This window comes from Molossus molossus, unplaced genomic scaffold (genome assembly GCF_014108415.1).
Source record: "Molossus molossus isolate mMolMol1 unplaced genomic scaffold, mMolMol1.p scaffold_m16_p_1, whole genome shotgun sequence".
NCBI lineage: Eukaryota > Metazoa > Chordata > Mammalia > Chiroptera > Molossidae > Molossus > Molossus molossus.
In genome coordinates this window covers 29,842,493-29,861,676 of record NW_023425344.1, presented here as the reverse complement: position 1 = coordinate 29,861,676, position 19,184 = coordinate 29,842,493, and the positions used below count along the sequence as shown (strand labels likewise).

At 40.6% G+C, this 19,184-nt stretch overlaps 1 protein-coding gene across 5 annotated transcripts in view; it reads left to right on the top strand.

Moving 5' to 3' along the window:
- Positions 1-19,184, top strand: part of APBB2 (amyloid beta precursor protein binding family B member 2) — a 281,249-nt gene that overhangs the window by 81,481 nt on the left and 180,584 nt on the right. For all 5 annotated transcript variants that reach the window (XM_036279992.1, XM_036279983.1, XM_036280010.1 and 2 more), the window contains exon 4: positions 11,846-11,914. In XM_036279992.1, the coding sequence (XP_036135885.1) occupies positions 11,896-11,914 (19 nt within the window). In that variant the 5' untranslated portion in view covers positions 11,846-11,895. The remainder of the gene's footprint in view (positions 1-11,845; positions 11,915-19,184) is intronic.

Here is a 19,184-nt window from a genome sequence, read left to right as displayed (position 1 = left end):
CCTGTCTTCAAAACCTCATGCATTCTACTTCAGATGAAATCATTTTCCTTGGCCAATTTAACAAGATCCTTGCTCTCTTTCGTTTCCTTTAATTATCTTGTTAAAAAAGAACTGGAGAAGACCATCTGCTTTGTGAGGCAGTCATTTTCTGTTTTCTCTAATAGATATATGAGGGCCCAGTTAAACAAATTAAGGCTGCATCTCATTCTTGTTTGGGATTGTCCTGTTTGGTGCTTTTTCTGTCACTGCCATCGGCTTTTCTGGTTGTGTACTGGGGATGTCTTGGCGTGTAAATTTTATGAAAAGGTGTTATCTTTGTCCATACACCGCAGGCACTCTGAGCCGTTTTCCATGTGGTGCCAAACTGGGTTCTTTGCTTTTTTAATCCCTTCCTCTCACCATGAGAAGTCCTATTAACATGTTTTCTGAGCTACAGAGTAAAATCTATCAAATATAACATCGAAAGCAGATGGGGGTGGTTGCTGTCTTCCTTTTCACAAACTCTAAACCTAGTCTTCCTCAGAAAAACTCAGCCTTATCGCTTTTACCCCAGAGCCTTCATTTATGAACAGGAGACATATGCAGTGAGGGTAGGGAGGGTGGGGGGCTGTTCTTTCTTCCTTTATTTTTAAAGCGATATGGTATGTACATGTATAACTTAATGCACAAACTTTATTTCTACCAAATCGAAAATAACTCTTGCTCTGAATATGAAAACGTTTCATTCTCAGAAAAATTTACATAAATCAGCAACATATAAAACATTGGAAGACATTTTTCTAAATCCTGCCACCCAGAGATCACTGCTGTTAACATTTTGATGAACTTTTCTATTTATTCCTTTATGAACTATTTATTAAATGTCTGCCAGGAGCCAGGCACTAGAATATATTGATAAATGAAACAGACATAGTCCGTCCTTTCATGGAGCTTTTCAAAATGGGGGAGACAGAGACATTGAATAAATGATATAAATTAATTTAATACTGATACTCCTGGACTTAAGATGGGGTTATGTTCCAACAAACCCATAGTATTTGTAAATGTAGTAAGTTGAAAAGGCATTTAATACACCCAACCTACTGAACATCATAGCTTAGTTTAGCTTACTTTAAATGTGTTCAAAACACTTATTAGCCTACAATTGGGCAAAATCATCTAACACAAAGCCTATTTTATAATCAAGTATTGACTATCTCGTGTAATTTATTATGCATATCATTTTCATACCACTGTAAAAATTAAACAATTGTAAGTTGAACCATTATAAGTCAGGGACTGTCTGTATATATTTTAGAATTCAGATGTATGTTGTTTTTCCGTGTCTTATATAATTTTTAAAATAATCTCTTTTATCTTCTTTTTAAATAGTATATTATATTTTCAATTTTTTTTAAAAAAATCTCTTTTTGTCATGTTTTCATTGTCTGTAAAGATGTCAATCTGTTCCTTATTCTTTTTTTAAATCATTATGTTTATATGGAATTTAATCTTGTTAATGTTCTATACTTTAATAAAATTTAGTACCATAAAATTTTTCTTAAAAATTTGTGAAAGAGCCCTGGCCAGTTTGGCTCAGCGGTTAGAGCGTCGGCCTGCGGTCCGGAGAGACCCAGGTTTGGTTCCCGCTAAGGGCACTTCGGTTGCAGTTTGTCCCCGGCCCTGGTTGGTCGTGCGGGTGGCAACCACTCGATGTGTCCCTTCACGTCGATGTTTCTCTCTCTCTCTCCCTTCCTCTCTCTCCCTCCCACTCTGTCTGTACAAAAAATGGAAAAATATCCTCGGGTGAGGATAAAAAAAAAAAAAAAAAATTTGTGAAAGAATAACACCATACATGTTCTCTTTATTTCAGCTTTTATTATGATAATTTTCATACATACTGAAAAGTTAAAAGCACTATATGTGGAATTCTAATATACTCATCATACTTTTTTATGGATAGATTTTCATTCAATAATATTTAAGAGAGATCTTTCTATGTAACTAACTATAGAAACATTCTCACTTTTAAATGATGAACACTATTTCATTGTAAAGATATGATACTTTATTTAATTTGTTTCTTATTGATGGGCATTTAACTTGTTTCTGATTTTGTTCCTAGTAGAAGTAGTATTGCTTATATGTCCTTATGAAAAATTCCTAAAATTTGCTGTCATGGGGTGTTCTAATGTGCAAGGTGTACGTGGTTGTGTCTTCTGAATGAACAACAGTAGAAACCAAGATACAGCCTTGCTAGAGGCAGACAGCCCCGTGTAATCTGGGGAGGGTGTAAATCTCTGAGAAAGAACTTGGTTTCCACAGACTCAGAGACACAGTGAACAGATTGGTGGTTACCAGAGGGGAAGGGGGGAGGGGGAGGATGAAGTGGGTAAAGGGGGTCAAATATATGAGACAGGTGGAAACTAAACTTGTGATGGTGAGCACACTATAGCGTATACAGATATCGAATGTTTTATACCTAAAACTTATATAATGTTATTAACCAATGTTGCTTCAATTTTAAAAAGAGAAATTTAACATTAAGAGGGAAAAAAAGAACTTGATTTCCTACAACGGAATTCTCACATAGCATCAACCCTCCCCTGCATTGATTGAGGTTTAATTCCAATGCTCTTCTAGTATATCATTTCGATTGTGGGTATAAGTACTGTATCACTCACCTACAGCCACAGTAATGCTGTGTAAGGCACCGCCCCCACATTTAGTGGCTTAAACAATAGCCATTAGTATCTACAGGATGGCTGAGTGATTCTTAGTCTCTGCTGGGCTCACTCATGTGGTTGCAGCTGCAGGTAAGTGCGCAGGCTTCGCAGTGCTCTCCCGTGTGTTGGGTGGTTAGCTGCCTTAGGCTGGTCTGAGATGGCCCTTGGCCAAGAGGATTCAGGTTTCCCACCCAGGTCTCCAACATGCTTCCAGCAGGCCGACCTGGGAGTGTGCTAGGGCCAGTAGCACAAATCGTTTCCTTTTCATGGGGCTGGAAACGGGCCATGCTTTTCAAGCTTCTGTGTCATCTCATTTGCTAACCTATTGACCGAAGCAAGTCACACAGCTAGGTCTGAGTTTATGGGCAGAGACCACAGTTACCAAGCAGGGAGTGAGGACACAGAGAAGCTGTTAATTAAGGCCATTAATGCAGACCGCCCTCCACAGCTATCCAGCAGCATATTTTAAACTAGCACTTCTTAGCCGCATTAAACATTGCTGTGATTTCTAAACTGCAGATGACATGCCTTTAAAATATGAAAAGTGGGGATCAGGCTTTTGTGTTATGTAAAAAGATGTCTTGTTAAGAGTTATAAAGGTAACTCATACAGGGAAAACCTACATTTATTGTTCTATCTTGAAAATATTTCTGTTCCAGTTGTTGGTGTTTTCCCCTGGATTTCATGTCAGAAAACAGGATTTTTCACCTGCTATGCATATTTTTCTTTGTTTGATAGTGTTTAAGAATTGGTTTTGGCCCTGGCCGGTTTGGCTCAGCGGTTGGAGCGTCGGCCTGCGGTACAGAGAGACCCGGGTTCGGTTCCCGCTAAGGGCACGTATCTTGGTTGCAGTTTGTCCCCGGCCCTGGTTGGTCGTGCGGGTGGCAGCCACTCGATGTGTCCCTTCACTTCGATGTTTCTCTCTCTCTCTCTCTTCCTCTCTCTCCCTCCCGCTCTATCTGAACAAAAAATGGAAAAATGTCCTCGAGTGAGGACAAAAAAAAAAGAATTGGTTTTGAAATCTGGGTGGGAGAACATTGAATCAAGTGTGATGAAGAGCTGGATAACTTATGTATAGTGTCAGATGGGTACTAGACTTTTCAGGGTGATCATTTCATAAGGTATACAAATGTCTAGTCACTATGTTGTACACCTGGAATTAATGTAATGTCCATTGTAATTGAAAAACAAATTTTAAAAATAAAGTGCAGTGGCAGTTATAAAATAATAATAATAATAATAATAATAATAAAAGGCTAGAGTCACAAACCAAACTCCTTGAATGTTTTTGCCTAAGATACAGACATTAGAGGTAGGATCAGTCTCTGCACTTTCATTGCTTTTTCTCTCTACAGTAGTTATAATAAGTGTAACATTCAGGCTCTTCCAGAACAGTGATTCTCAGCAGCAGCCATGCAGCACCCAGGTGTGCAGATGGCAAGAAATTGTTACTAGTAATTATATCTCAAAGTTTTTTAAAAATCAAGTTTATTCCCATAGAGTGCAATATTATATGCCATACCTCTCTCTTCTCTGCAGAAATACAAAACACTGAAATAAAAATTTGCATATACACATACTTACTAAATACCCTTCATTATGAATGCATCATAAAGTTGCACACACTTTAGTTTTTTAGCAGAAAAAAACTGTGTGCATTGTACTAAGTAGGTAATTTAAAGATTTTTTTCAAAGTAAGTTTGTTGTTGAGTTTTGCTTCAGTTTTTGACCTTGGAACCCACCCTCAGAGTGGGCTAAAATTTCACACATTTGATTTTAACTGTAATCCATTTTACTGTCTTTAGCTATAAGGAAAAAGAGGACTTAGGTTTTTCTTGTCAGCAATAGAGAGCCCCCCCCCCCCCTTTTTGTAGTTTTACTGGATATCAGGATATTGGACACAAACATTCAAAAGAATTATAATGTGGCAAGAATTGTCTTGTAGAATTGATTCAGGTAATTTGAGTCAACTTCAAGAGAAAGAGTCCTGAGAAACGTAACATGGTGGTCATGAGTCTGCTTTTTGGAGACAAAGAGATGTGGGTCCTGGTGCTAGTTTTGTCATTTGCCTCCCATGTGACCTTGGACAGGTTACCTAACCCTGTGTGCCTCAGTTTCCCCATCAGTAAAATTGATGTGATAATAGTAGCTCTTTCATGGGGTTATTGGAAGTTATAAACAAGATAATCCTTATAAAGTCCCCATGTAGCCCAATGTCTGGCACATAGTATGTGCTCAGTAAATGTTAGGTAGAGTGGGTATGGAAGGAACCCTGCTCATCTGAGGCAGCTGCTCCATTTTATAGCTCTAGATAGAAATTAAGTTCTTCAGGGAAAAAATCTTTAAACCTTTAGAGTGAGATTAAATCAATATGAATTAGGAGATAGGTCTAGTTCTGGAATGCAGTGTCTACTTTAAAAGTTTTTATCCACTAATGCAACCTTGTATAGTGTCAAGAGCAAGGGTAAGACAATAGTTTTTGACAGCCCTTTCTGTGCTAAACAGTTACAGTAATGATTTCAGTAAAGGCAGCAAGTTTTCATTATAATTGCAGTTCTTAGCTTCTTTCTTGGACTCAGCTTATTACTTGTGAAGCATTTTTGCAAGACGGCAGGACAGGGTAGGGAGAGAAGACGGAGGATGTAGACCACCAAAGTTTATTGAATACTCTGGTGAATGTGCAGAGGTTTCCAAGAGACTGCTTTTCTTCAGAAAGCGTATACCCTCATTGAGAAAACAGGTCATATGTGTAAGGGAAATCTAAGAAGAACAGTAATAGCAGTTAGCATTGTTGAATGTTTGGTATCCGCCAGGCACTAAGCAAAGCAAGCAAGCCACCTATCATATCTCTTTTAATCCTCATAGTAACTGTCAGATTGATGGCAACACAATTTGCAGTTGAATAAGATACGCTTCAAACACGAAGTGTTGGTGCACAATCATATAGGACCTATGTATTGAATGGGGTACAGGGAGGAAGAGAGAACTCTGGGCTGAGGTTTGATTTTTCAGAGTTGAGAGTTGGAGTTATCTAGGGCACCCATTACTTGCATTTTTGAGGGTGGAGACCAGAGATGATAAATGTTTTGCTGTACCCAGGACAAACCTGTGTAACAAAAACTGTCTCACCCTGCAAAGCTTGCAAATACCCTACCAAATATTCTTGTGGGTGCACAACATGTTTATGATGATCTGAACCTAGAAGTCCAAACATAAAGTGTTTTTATGGCTTTAATAGACACTCCTTCAAATTGTAAGATGATTATATTTAGCGCTGTTTGGAATTTTCTTAGAGTTGTTCAGTGTTTTGAAATGGATACTATTGACAGCAACTCCAGTCGTGACGTCTGTGTTGACAACACGCCACACGCCACTGTCAGTTTGCATTTACGGCTGTCACACTCCGAGATTTTACCCGTAGATGCGAGAATCCAATCACTGTTCATTCGTGTGACTGCTGCTGTTGTCAGACCCAAGAATTTGCTTGTCCAAACGTCTCTCTCCTTTTATTTCTCCTTTTCTGGAAGTTATCGTGTAGATAGGTGATGTTATCTATGAATTTCACTTCAAGATAGTAAAGGGGATGTTAGCAAGTACTTGGATAGCAAGAGGGTGTTGGGTCTAATAGACATGCACTGGGTTTGAGTTTTCAGCAAAATAGTAACTATTTTAAGGTAATGAAGGATTTGAGTAAACGAGAGGTTTTAGAATCCATTGGGTATTCAACTGTCAGTGGCTGAAGGAGCTTTGTTCTGGGGGTTTTGGATGAGGGCGTGATGGTGGTTGGAGCTGTGGAGCTGGGCTAGATGTGGAGGAGGTGTTGGGAGAATTGACACTGCGGCCGCGGGAGTTAGGGGCCGTGGGAAGTGCTAAAGTTGCGAAGAGGGAGTGGACAGGACGGAGAGCGAGGGAAGTTGAGAAGAAAAAGTGGTTAGACTTTTTTACTTTATTTGGGGAAGATGGGTATAGTGAAATTCTTTGTCTGATTTTTATTTGTGCCTCTTGTCTCTCTGGCATCATTTTAAAGTACATAGAAAGTTCTCGCCCTGGCCGGTTTGGCTCAGCGGTTGGAGCGTCCGCCTGCGGTCCGGAGAGACCCGGGTTCGGTTCCCGCTAAGGGCACGTACCTCGGTTGCAGTTTGTCCCCGCCCTGATTGGTCGTGCGGGTGGCAGCCACTCGATGTGTCCCTTTCACATCAATGTTTCCCTCTCTCTCTCTCTCTTCCTCTCTCTCCCTCCCACTCTATCTGTACAAAAAATGGAAAAATGTCCTCGGGTGAGGATAAAAAAAAAAAAAAAAAGAAAGAAAGTTCTCATCACAAGAAGAAAAACTGTAACCATGTGTGGTGACGGATGTTAATGGGACTTCCTGTGATCATTTTGCAATAAATGCAAATTTTAAATTATTGTATTGTACACTTGAAACTAATATAATTTTATTTCTATTATACCTCAATAAAAAATAAAATTAAAGCCTGGCCGGTGTGGCTCAGTGGTTGAGCATCGACCCATGCACCAAGAGGTCAGCCAGTTTGATTCCCAGTCAGGGCACATGCCCAGGTTATGGGCCCAATCCCCAGTGGGGGTCATGCAGGAGGCAGCCAGTTGATGGTCTCTCTCATCCATGTTTCTTTCTCCCTCTCCCTTCCTCTCTTTCTAAAAATCAATAAAGAAAAATAAGTTAAATTAAAAATTAAGACGCCCTGGCCGGTTTTGCTCAGTGGTTAGAGCATCGGCCTGTGGACCAATGAGTCATGGGTTTGATTCCAGTCAAGGGCATGTACCTTGGTTGCGATTTGTCCCCAGCCCTGGTTGGGGTTGTCGGGGCAACCAGTCAATGTGTCCCTCTCATGTTAATGTTTCTCTCCCTCCCTCCCTCCCACTTTACCTGAAGATAAATGGAAAAATATCCTCAGGTGAGGATTAAAATTAATAAATAAATAAGACAGCTCTTTCTTCAAAGAATTTACCCTCTATTAGGAAAAAAATGATAACAATTTAATGATTTAAAAAAATCAGTAATGTAAGTAGAACACATAAGAGCATGACTATGGTGAGGTAATTTACTTTAACATTCTTAGTAAGGTCATTATATTGACAAAAATAAAGACATTGAGGATTGGACTATCATATAATAAGTTAAATAAATATATAGTATATAATTTCAAATTTATATATTGCTGTCTAGTGGGGGAAAGGTAGGTAGCATCTTATACTGAAATAAAATACAAGTGGGCATTGAATTTATTCACTCCTTTGTTTAATCGTTCTTCTGTTATTTCTGCTTGGGGACACTCCTCTGTGGTCCAATTGGACATTAATCGAGATCTGATAATATTATACAAGGTATATAAGCATTATGGATTTTCATTAATAGGACACAAAAACACTGCTGGAAGGGAAACTGTTGTTGCTAGATTGCTTCACTTAACGTAGTTTTAAGCTTTGTTTTAAAGTCACAACTGTCTTCTTGATGTGGAACTTGAGGTGGCCTACTGTTTCCCGGAGTCTTTGAACGCAGTAATGATTTTTCAGGAAGCAAAGACACTTGCTCTGAGTGCTGGCAGACCTTCTCTAGCTTTACAGCTGAGCTAGCATTTCTGCCTGTCTTTGCTTTTATAGGAGAGGTAGACAATATTTTGATGAGGAGAAAGTTTCAGAATCCGTCTGCATTATCTAGATCAGCACTTAAAAAAATAAGTGGGTGCAATTAATTTTAACAATGTTTTATTTAACTCAGTATATTCAAAATATCACTTCAACATGTAATCAATACTTAAAAATTATTAATGAGAGTACTTTACAGTTTTTTATGCAAAGTCTCCAAAATCAGCGTGTGGTTTACATTTATAGCAGTCAACTGCAGAATGTTCATTGGAAATACTTGATCTGTATTTAGATTTCATAAAATTTATAGTGAAAAGCAGATCCACTACCCAGGAAGTTGCAAACTGACTTAAGTGTTTCCCATGCATTAGTTCATAAATTATATTTAAGTTAATTATGTTTGAATAAAATTAAAAATTCTGTTCCTCAATTGCATTAGTTACCTTTCAAGTGTTCGTAGCTCCCTGTCTCTCTTTGTGGCTTCCACATCAGACAGCACAGCTATAGATGATTCTCTCTCTTTCTTTTTAATATTTTGTTTTCTTTATTGATTTTAGAAAGAGAGAAAGGGAGAAGGAGAGAGAGAGAGAAACATTGATGAGAGACAACATCAATTGGCTGCCTCCTGCAGGCCCCCACTGGGGATTGGGCCCCCAACCTGGGCTTGTGCCCCTACTGGGAACCAAACGGGCGACCTCTTGGTGCATGGGCAGCGCCCAACCACTGAGCCACACCGGCAGGTCTATAGATGATTCCTAATACCATTTTAAGTGCTTATATTTTCTTGGGTTATTATTTAATTAGAATTAGTTCATGCCGCAAAGTCCTTGGAAAGTGTTTTATGGGTTAGATATATTCATTAAGGATACCAGTGCCAAGGGAAAGATAGCTCTGCGTGTTTGTGCTTCATTCCCAGGCCAGGGAGTGCCTTGCACATAGTAGGTCTAATAAGTGTTTACCTAGCTAAATCCTGGTTAGTCCTCAGGTTGACTTGAATTTTACTTCTTCAGGGAAGGGTACTTGCTCCTTCATCAGATATTCTCGTAGAACTGAGTTATTTTCCTCTGAAACATATATACTAATACACTGATTTGAGTAACTTTGTGTTTAATAGCCATCTCCCCAACTCGAGTGTAAGTTCCATGAGAGTGGGGAAGGTGGTTTTTGGTGCACTAAAGTATTCCCTGCTCATGGCGAGTATGGAATAAATATTGGTCAGATAATAGTACCACAGGGCCATTCAAAATCTGAAGTGATTAGAAGATTGTCCAGTTTTTAACTTTATACAAGTTGGAGTTTGTTTTGTGTTGGGGGAAAAAAGGAATATTCTATTTTAAGGATTATATGTACTAAAAAGTATGTCGATTTTTAGATTTTGTTCAAGCCTTTTCAAAATACTCCTGAAAGGATGCCTTTTCTTGGCTTTCTTCTATTTGATTGGTATTCGTTTTCTTGAAATACCTATCACCTCACATCTGTCTCTGCTTATAACTGAAGGTACACTGAAGAAAAAAATGGAAAGAAAGAAAAATTGAATCGCGAAATACTTTCAAGGAACTGAGAGAGGCTTGGGGCAAAAAGCAGCGGCGATAGAGGAAGCACCCTGCTGTTTCAGGACAGTTAAAGATAAACTCACCCTTTTCATGAGAGCAGAGCAATGAGCCTTACCCACAATATGTGAAAATATGATTAAAAATGTATCGTGGGCCAGTAGACCAGGTTGTTGTCAGGTCATTATCTGAATCATAAGGATGGAAGTAATACCCATTAAAGGTTACTAGTTTGGAAAGGTTAGCTTAGAATTTAGGGTTTACAACTACAGGGGTAGGCAAAAGTAGTTTACAGTTATAATACAAATAAATAATACAATAATGATTAAATAATAATACAAGAATAAACTCTGTGTTTCGAGTATTCACCACTGTAAACCTGCTTTGGCCCACCCCTGCATAAAGTTTTTCCATTTGTATAATGCTTCAGTAAACCTCTAGCATTTGACTTTTTCTTTGAACATTTCGAGGATGTGTAATAAACATACAGAAATGTGGGCATGAGGATTGAGCTTGATGAATTTTCACAACCAGATCAAGAAATAGAACATTACCATAACAACATCCTGGAGGCTGCCCTCTTGCTCCCTCCCCCTTTCCTGCCCACCAGGGCCAACCGTTATCCTGCCACAGATAAGTTTTTCCTGTTTTTGTCCTTTATATAAATGGAATCACTGCAGTATCCGTATTTGAATTAATAAAACATTATCATTCTAAGTGACATTTCTCATAGCAAACTCATTGAAAATAAGGTCTGTTTTCAGTCTTCCTTATTATGCATCTAATTTGGTAAACTGGCAGTGTACCACTATATTTAGTTCTTTAATATTCATTTAAGAAATGTTCTCTATAAATGCAAGAGTGTGTGTACATGTGCATGTGTGCATGAATCCATGTGTATGAACATGTATATGCCTTTAAAGATTTTACTCAAATTCAGTCATGCTATGCTATGCATGTCATTCACCTTTTCATATCAGCTCATGTAGATCCGCTTCATCTTTTCTGACAGTGGCACAGGACTCCATTATATGGCTATATCATAATTTAATGAGCCAGCTGTCTACTAAAGAACAGTTAGGTTGTTACTGATCTTTTGCCTTTAGAACAATAGAGTCTATGTGAGTGTATCTATAACATAAACTCTTAGAAATGGAATTGCTGAGCAGTGGGGTCCATACATTTTTAATGTACTCAGATATTTCTAAATGGCCCTTCAAAGAGTTTGGCCAGTTTTTACTCCCACCAGCAAGGTTTAATAACTCGTTTCCAGTCCATGCCTTAGGTTATGTCAAGCCTCTTAATCTTGGCAGACTGATATAGGAAAACCAGTAAGTTATTATTATTTAAATTCACATTTTCTTTAGTTTTAAGTGAGGCTAATTATTTATACATTTATTGGACATTTGTGTTTCTCTTGGGACTTGTACCTGTCCTTGCCTCATTTCCTACAGGCTTACTCATACTTTTCTTAATAATTTCAAGGAGTCCTTTCTATGAAAAGGAAATTAGCTCTTTATGTCATTTTTTAGTTTTTTGTTGGTTTTTTCTTTTTTTTTGGTCATTACTGTGTTTATAGCCATTATTTTTTTCTAAACTGAAGGTTTAAATTTTTATATGGTGAAGTGTACTAGTTTTTTTCTTATTGGCTTCTGAATTGTGTGTTTTTAATGAGAAAAAGCATTAAAAACTTTAGATAGATAATAGATAAATGGATAGGTAAATAGATAGATGAACTTAAGCCTGGAATGGAAAAAACAAAACAAAAAACTCAGATATTTGTGGGAAATGTGACTAAGCAGAAATTAAAATTTTAGTCAAAAGTGGTAAAACCAACTATGAATAAACAAAAATTTGGACATTCTCTGCCAAAATTTGTTCAACATTTTAAACAGCTTTTGGAAGGATTTTCAATGGTATGCTTTTTTCCTTACATGCTTTGTTGTTTAGGGTTTTAATTTCTCAAATGATCCCTCTTTTCAGATTTCACATTATAACCCATTTCCTGCACCATTGCTGACGGCCAGTGACCCATGTCTGAAGTACTTCCAGGTCAGATACACTTTCACATATTTCAATGCAGACAAGCAGTTTAATATTAAAACTTTAACAAATATATATGATAGATGCTTGTTTTGATGTTAAAAGTATGATTTGCTAAAATAACATGTTTGGGGTTTTCATTGTTTTTCACTAATAGAAAAAAATGAATCTTTAAAATAAGATGGAAGACTCCGTTGGACTTAAATGTATCTGTGTAATAATTGCACAACTCTACTAATATCATAATGTGAAAATACTTCAATTGACTGTCATGGGAAGTTGAAACTATTAAATGTTGCCTCCTAGCATTGCACGCTGTAGCCCATGAACTGTTACATATGATCAAAGGAGCTGTTGGTAGTGAGTCTCTTTAAATAGCATCTTAGCCATTGTGGGGTCGCCTGGAGTAGAGCTCCTCAAGTCAGTATTCTCCTTGGACGTAGAGCTGATTAATTTCAGGCCCTAAGAAAAATCACCCTAATTTTATTTTATGTTCCTGTCTTTGTGACATGATGGATGCTAGTCTATACACGAGATGGTGTGGGATTGAATTCTTAGCCTCACAGTAATATAATAAGGGAAAAGCAGTGGCAAGAACATTGGGAGTTAAACATAGAGGACTGCAAATGGCAGATACTCTGGGTGGTGCCACGTATGTTAGGACATACACCACTCAGAAAATTCTGAGTTTTTAAAGAAATAGATTTTTACCATGGACAAATTGATATTAATATCCCTAAATTCCAAATGAAAGTCATTAAGTATGCCCAAGCCTTTTCTTTGTTTTATATACCTCTACGTGTTACATTTCAACAGAGAACTAAAATAAAACAATAAAATAAACCCTTAGTTCAGTAGAAGTATATGAGTGGCAGGAAAATTCTATTTATTAAAGTTAGCCAAAACCAGTATGACACCCCTAACTTCACAGAGGAAAATTAGGAACTTAGAGGTGATTCTTAAAGGATAGCTCATTCATACTGTGAAAATGTGTGTGCAGGGAATAGATTTGCTTTGTAAATACATATTTGAATAGGTGTGTTAATTTTGGAAAATCAAGGCAAATATGTATGTCCTTTAAAAAATACATTTTAAGTGTTGAGAATAAATCCTTTAAAGAATTTTTTAGTGTTTAAAAATTTTTATGACATTGCAAGATAGACTCAGTATGGGAACATTTTAGGAACAAAGTTGGCAAATATATAAAATGATGTGTTTTACTCTGTAAATGGAGGTGAACTAATCAAATAACTTCTGTAGAAATTTCTGATGGCCACTATATATATTTTTTTGTTGTTATGCTGATCTAGTCATTCTTTCTGTTGGTACTCAAATTGTGTTATGCCTCAGTACTTATACAAGAGATAATGAAACTGTGGTCCAGCATGGTTTTTTAATAAGAACTACTACTGTCATGCATTGGAACAGGATGTAACACACTTTGCCAAGAAAGCAGTATTCTTATTTCAGTGGAATATCATATTCCAGCCATTTTTTATTTGAAAATTCAGATGGCAGCTAGTAAGGGAGAGTCTGGACCAATAAATGGAAGAAGGTGAGCCTCAGTCTCATTTTCCAGCTCTCGGGAGCTATGACTACCGAGAGCCTTTACAATCAAACACACCAGAATCCATACTGTCATCTGCTTAGAAAATTCTTGTGGAAACTTCATGATTCAATTTAAGAGTCTCTTCCCAATATATTTTCACTATGACATAGTCAAGTAATCACCCTGTTTTAAGGTTTCTTTCCTTTTTTCCCCCTTTTGGAATTGACTCAAGGCCAGCTTATTCAAAAAAAGCTGTGTCATTATGTTATAGTTTACCTACTTTTTTTTACCTAAACCAGTATTCCCAGGCTTGATCATTGACTATGTTCATCAGAGTTGGCCATAAACATCCAGAGCTATGTTTTTTTAAAAAAACATTCATCTTCAGAAGACATTGAGAGGTTCTTCCTTTTTTCTTTTAAATATGTTTTTATTGATTTTAGACAGAGAGGAAGGGAAAGAAGGAGAGAGAAAGAGAGAGAGGGAGGGAGAAAGAGAAACATCGATGTGAAAGAGATACATCGATTGATTGCCTCCCTTACCATTCATTACTGAACCCAAAGCCTGGGCATGTTCCCTGGCCGAGAACTGAACCAGCAACCTTTCAGTGCACAGAACAATACTCCACCAACTGAGCCACACCAGCCAGGGCAAGACTCTCCTCAATAATGAACATAGTTTAGAAACTGAGCAGAGAAAATATCCTTGGGATAAGCATATCATATCCCAAGGTGACTACTTCGAATGTCTCAATTCTTATTTGAATACACGTATTCTGATTTGTGTTTCCCAAATAACCAGTCATCACATCTACCAGGTGTGATGTTGGAATGCCATGTTTTCCCCCATCTGGAGTGCCTTTCTCTTCCTTGTCAACTGGTAGACCCCTACCCACCTTTCAGGACCCAGCTCAGCTGTTTTCTGTGTTGTTGTTTTGTTTTGTTTGACCTTCCCTGAACCTCTTTCCTTATCACTAATACCTTCTTATAAGCCCCTCTGTCTACTTTAGCCACTGTGAGTTTATTGAATATTACCCTTCTTGCTGCCCTGACTGAGTTTCTTAAAGGAAAGCAACTGGAACATCTTTCTTGACTCTCCCCAGTTCCACTTGGGATGTTGAACAGAGTGAGCCCTCAGGCAGTGAAGTTGAATGGAGAATGGAAAACCCTTAGGTGGACTAGACCTAGCTCTTGAAATCACCCCTTTGTCTCAGAGAGCCTGAGGAAGTTGCCCTGTGAATCAGCGTGTGAAGTTGCTTTCCTGGTTTAGAAACTTCCGAGGTACTAACCCTGTGATCCTCTGACCCAGGGACCCGGGCTGCCTCCTGGTGACCTTTGCCTCTTTTGTTCACAGAGAAGTTCTTATCATTTTTGTCACATTGAGAGTCTACTTTTGTGAGTAATTTCAGGAAACCAGCTTTATTTTGTCTCTCCTTCCTAATAGGAAAAAATCTTAGTTTGCTTCATTTCCTTAATACTTTGAGTTCTAGTTCAAAAGGCAACATTCCTCAGGGTAGAAGTCTTGCTATTAACTCCTCAGTGGAAATAAAATTGTACAGCAGGAAAATAAAAATGAAGAAAATGTGAAGTCTCGCTTAAGAATGGGGCCAACACCGGGCTTCCCTGGGCCATCCGTCAACCCTGGGCCCATTTGTCAGTTTCCAATTTTATAAGCGTGTCATGGGAGCAGAGAAAGAGCAGCGGGCTGCCGAGGAGAGGAGTTTCCTGTCATTCCTGACAAATGTTTTATTTGACAGCAGGCTAGAGGTCTCAGAAAAAACAAGGGGGAGCAGGTTTAACGACAGGCTCCAGCACGGGGCTGTGCTAGGGTGTCATCTGAGCTGCGGGTTATAGCTCAGGGCTGGGAGCGTGGTGACCCTGGGTTTAGGAAAAGCTCGTTAGCCGAAAAATTAAAATGACCCTGGCTTACTTAATTTTGTTTAGGCTTCATAAAAAATACTCTGTATATTCACTAAGGCTCTATTAGTTGCTAAAAGGAGAAAAACATCTCAGAATGGTTCAAACAACAACAACAAAATCGATTGCCTCCATACCCTGGAAGTCCCAGGGTGTTAGGTCTCAGGCACGCTTCTTTCAGGGATTGCAGCAATGTCATTTCAGCCTGCTCACTTCCTCTCTGTGCCTTGGCTCCGCCGGCCCATCTGTTCGGTTCTTGCTTACGCAGGATGCGGGTTGTCTTTCCATGGTGACTCCTTGAAGCTTGTATCTTCTAGTTCAAGAAGAGAAGAGAGAGCATGTCTTTTCTGATCATTGTCGCAAAAGTTTTAGGATTGGCTCTGTGTGGGTCACATGCTTTTCCTCGAACCAGTCACCAGAGCCATGGGGGTTTGCTACTCTGATTGGCTGGGCCTGGGCCACATGCCTCAGGAAGTAAGGGGGAGCATCATCTCTGCCTGAAACATAGGGCTGAATCCCTAGAATGCAAGCTCCTGAGAGCAGGTATTTTTATTTGATCAGTTTTGTTCATTGTTCTCGGTAATGAGAACCGTATCTGTAGTACACACACACAGTCTGTTGAATGAGCTAATTCCTCAAGAGAAAATTTGAGGCATTTACTGGAAAAGGAGGAAATGCATGCCAGGCTGTAATAGAAGTTTCTTCATCGTACCCCAGACCGACGGCAGGCAGTAGCCACATTAGTGCTTGTCACACCCTTAGCTCTGAGCTTATACCTAGCCCTGGAATAGTTGATCCTGTTGAGCTGATGTGAAATCTCCGTTGGTAACACTCAGGACAATGAATAGATGTGATGGCAAAACCACGGGTCCTGTCCACCTCCAGAAAGCCAGGGCAGAACCAACCGCCTCTGTTCTGAAGACCGACCCCTGGGGTTCCACGTGACACCTTCATTACACCCCGGGACACTCTTTCTGCCCTTTCCCCCTCCCCTTCCGCAGGCGCCTTTTCATTTTGTTGGCGGTTTCCTCTGCTGAACAAAAGCTCTTTACTTTGAGGTAGTCCCACATGTTTATTTTGTTTTTGTTGCCTTTGCTTTTGGTGTCAAATACAAAAAAATCATCGCTGACATGTGTGTTAAGAAGCTTAGCCCCTGTGTTTTCTTCTAGGAGTTTTAAGGATTCAGGTTTTACTTTCAGGTCTTTTATCTGTTTTGAATCCACTTCTGTGTATAGTGTAAGAGGGTAAGTCCGGTTTCATTTTTGGCATGTGGGTGTCCATTTTCCCAACACTGTTTACCGAAGAGACTGTCCTTTCCCCATAGTATATTCTTGAGTCCTTTGTGATACATTAATTGACCATATATGCAGGGGTTTATTTCTAGGCTCTGTATTCTGTTCCATTGACCTATGTGTCTGCTTTTATGCCATCAAATTAAACAAAAAAACTTTCATGTCATTAACCCTGTGCTTTTCCCTTGTGGCTATTTCCAAACTGAGTCCATCCCCTCAGGTTCCCTGAGATGGCGTCCCCTCTGAGAAAATCAAGGCCATCAGTTCGCTTTCCCTCGGTGGTGACCTACCCGCCTGGTCCCATCCTTACCCCTGCGCCTTCCTTCTCACGTGAAGCGGTGTCCTTGCTATGGGCAAGGCCGACTCTCCAACTTCTGCTTGGTCCCTCCTCTCCTCTCTCACGTGGACTCCTCCTTCTCGGTCTGTGCCCCTTCTGTGTTTCCGCTCCCCCCTCTCTGCTGGCCTTCGCTCTCCCCGTGAACAACAGAACACGGCCAAGCCTCTTTTTGGGAAAACCAACTTCTTCCCCTCACTTCGGCGTCTCTTCTCTCTCCCTTGCTGTGTTTGTGGTGAAATTCCCAGAGGTCCCCGTCTCCCCCCTCTGCCATTCTCCTGAAGCTGATAGGACAGAAGCCACCAGTGTCCTTCTAATCACTCAGTGTCCCTGGTTCTCTTTAGTCCTCACCTCCCATCCAGGTGGCTAATGGAGAATTCATCTCCGTGCCCCGGTCAGGAGAAGAATGACTAGACCGGCGCTGAGAGAGACAGACTTCCCCCAGCCCTGTCTGTCCTGCCCGTCGTGTCCTCTCCCTGTGTCTGGACTGGACGGTCACCTTCCGTCTGTCTCCAGGCCTGGTCTCTGCTGCACTCAGTAAGCGCAGCCAGACTCCAACACCAGCAGAGGAGCGTGGCGGCGGGGCCCGCCCGCCTCTGGTGAGGGAGACCCCCACTGCCCACCTCTCGCTGCTCTTGCCCTGATGACCACTGACCTTTTCATTGCCTCATTTACGTGGACACTCATCTGAGTGTCCCCTTCTCGGAGAATGTGCTGCAGGAGGACATGCTCCCCAGAAAGGATGACCGTGAGTGCCACACACACAGGCACTTCGGCCTCCGCTTCATTCTTTCCTTTTGGCTTTAGATTCACTCTTCCTGCTGCTGTGGAAGTGCTTGACCTTCCTCTCTGCCCAGAGTCAGTCCACACTCTTGGAGCCTGTGTTGTAGGCTCCCTCCCGACCCCTCCCCTCCCTTCACCGCCTCTCCTCTCCTGTCTGCATCTGCTCAGGCTGTCCGTGACACCCCCTCTTTCACCCTCAGATCTGCTCCTTCGCGCCTTCCCCACCCCACGCTGGGTGCTGTCTGTCACTTGTGTGTGTGTCTTCCGTGAGGCTGGGAGCACTTAGCGGGGGCCTGGGGGCCTCGGTGCCTTGATTTCCCCATTCCCAGCACAGTGCCAGAGGGAAGAAAGCGCTGGCCTGAGGCGCCATAGCAGAGACCAGTGAGGGGAGGAGGGAGCTGCAACATCATGATAGTCCCTAGTGTGGACGGAGCTCTGACAGGATGCTCCACCGGCTTCTCGGTTCCCAGCCAGCGAGCCGAGGTGCAGACACTGTTGTCTACAGCAAAGGAGCGGGCCGTGTAAGTGACTTGTCTGTTAAGTTAAGGAGTTTGGACTTATTCTTAGGCTTTAAAAAATAATTTTTTTTTTTCATTGATTTTGAAGAGAGAGGAAGGGAGAGGGAGAGAGAGAGAAACATTGATGAGCTTACATTTATTGCTACATACTATGCTAAACTCTGCTGGCATTTCTCATTTTAATCGTCACAGCAACTAGGTACTATTGTCCCCATTTTTTTCCCTTTTTTTTCTTTATTAACATTAGAGAGAGAGAGGGAGAGAGAGATAGAAACATCGATGAGAGAGAACATCGATTGGCCGCCTCCTGCATGCCCCACACTGGGGATTGGGCCCACAACCTGGTCTGATGTCCTAGGTCACTCAGCTGGTAAGCATCACAGACAGGGCTCGGGCCCCTCTCTCTGGCCCTGAGTTCTGAGCTCCAACCACTGCCTCTACTTCTGGGGACCTTTCTCCCACAGCCTGGGTCTTCCTAGGATTGTGTTAACCTCTGTCTACTTTATGACCCTCTTGAGCCCAAAGGACTGCCTAGCTGATAGAGCATCTCCTGGGGACAGCTGTAACTTCGTAGGGTCACCTTGGCTCTCTTAGTTCTAGAGCTGAACCTTTATTTTGCTTTCAGATGATACCATCATTTCATACCTAAGACACTAACACTGTGTTCAGGCTAGATCTATAAAAACAGCGTGTACAGAGCTGTTTTGTGTAGGGTGGTCCTGCTGTTCTGAATGAACCCTCCCCAACCTCCCCCATGTGGTTTCTAGCAAGCAGAAGGGCCACAAAGGGCATAGGGAGGACGATAGGATCCAAAAGTCTGGTGAGAACATGGCTAAAAGTTTTTATCTGTCTCATTCAGGATATAGAAGCGACTTAAATATTTTCTT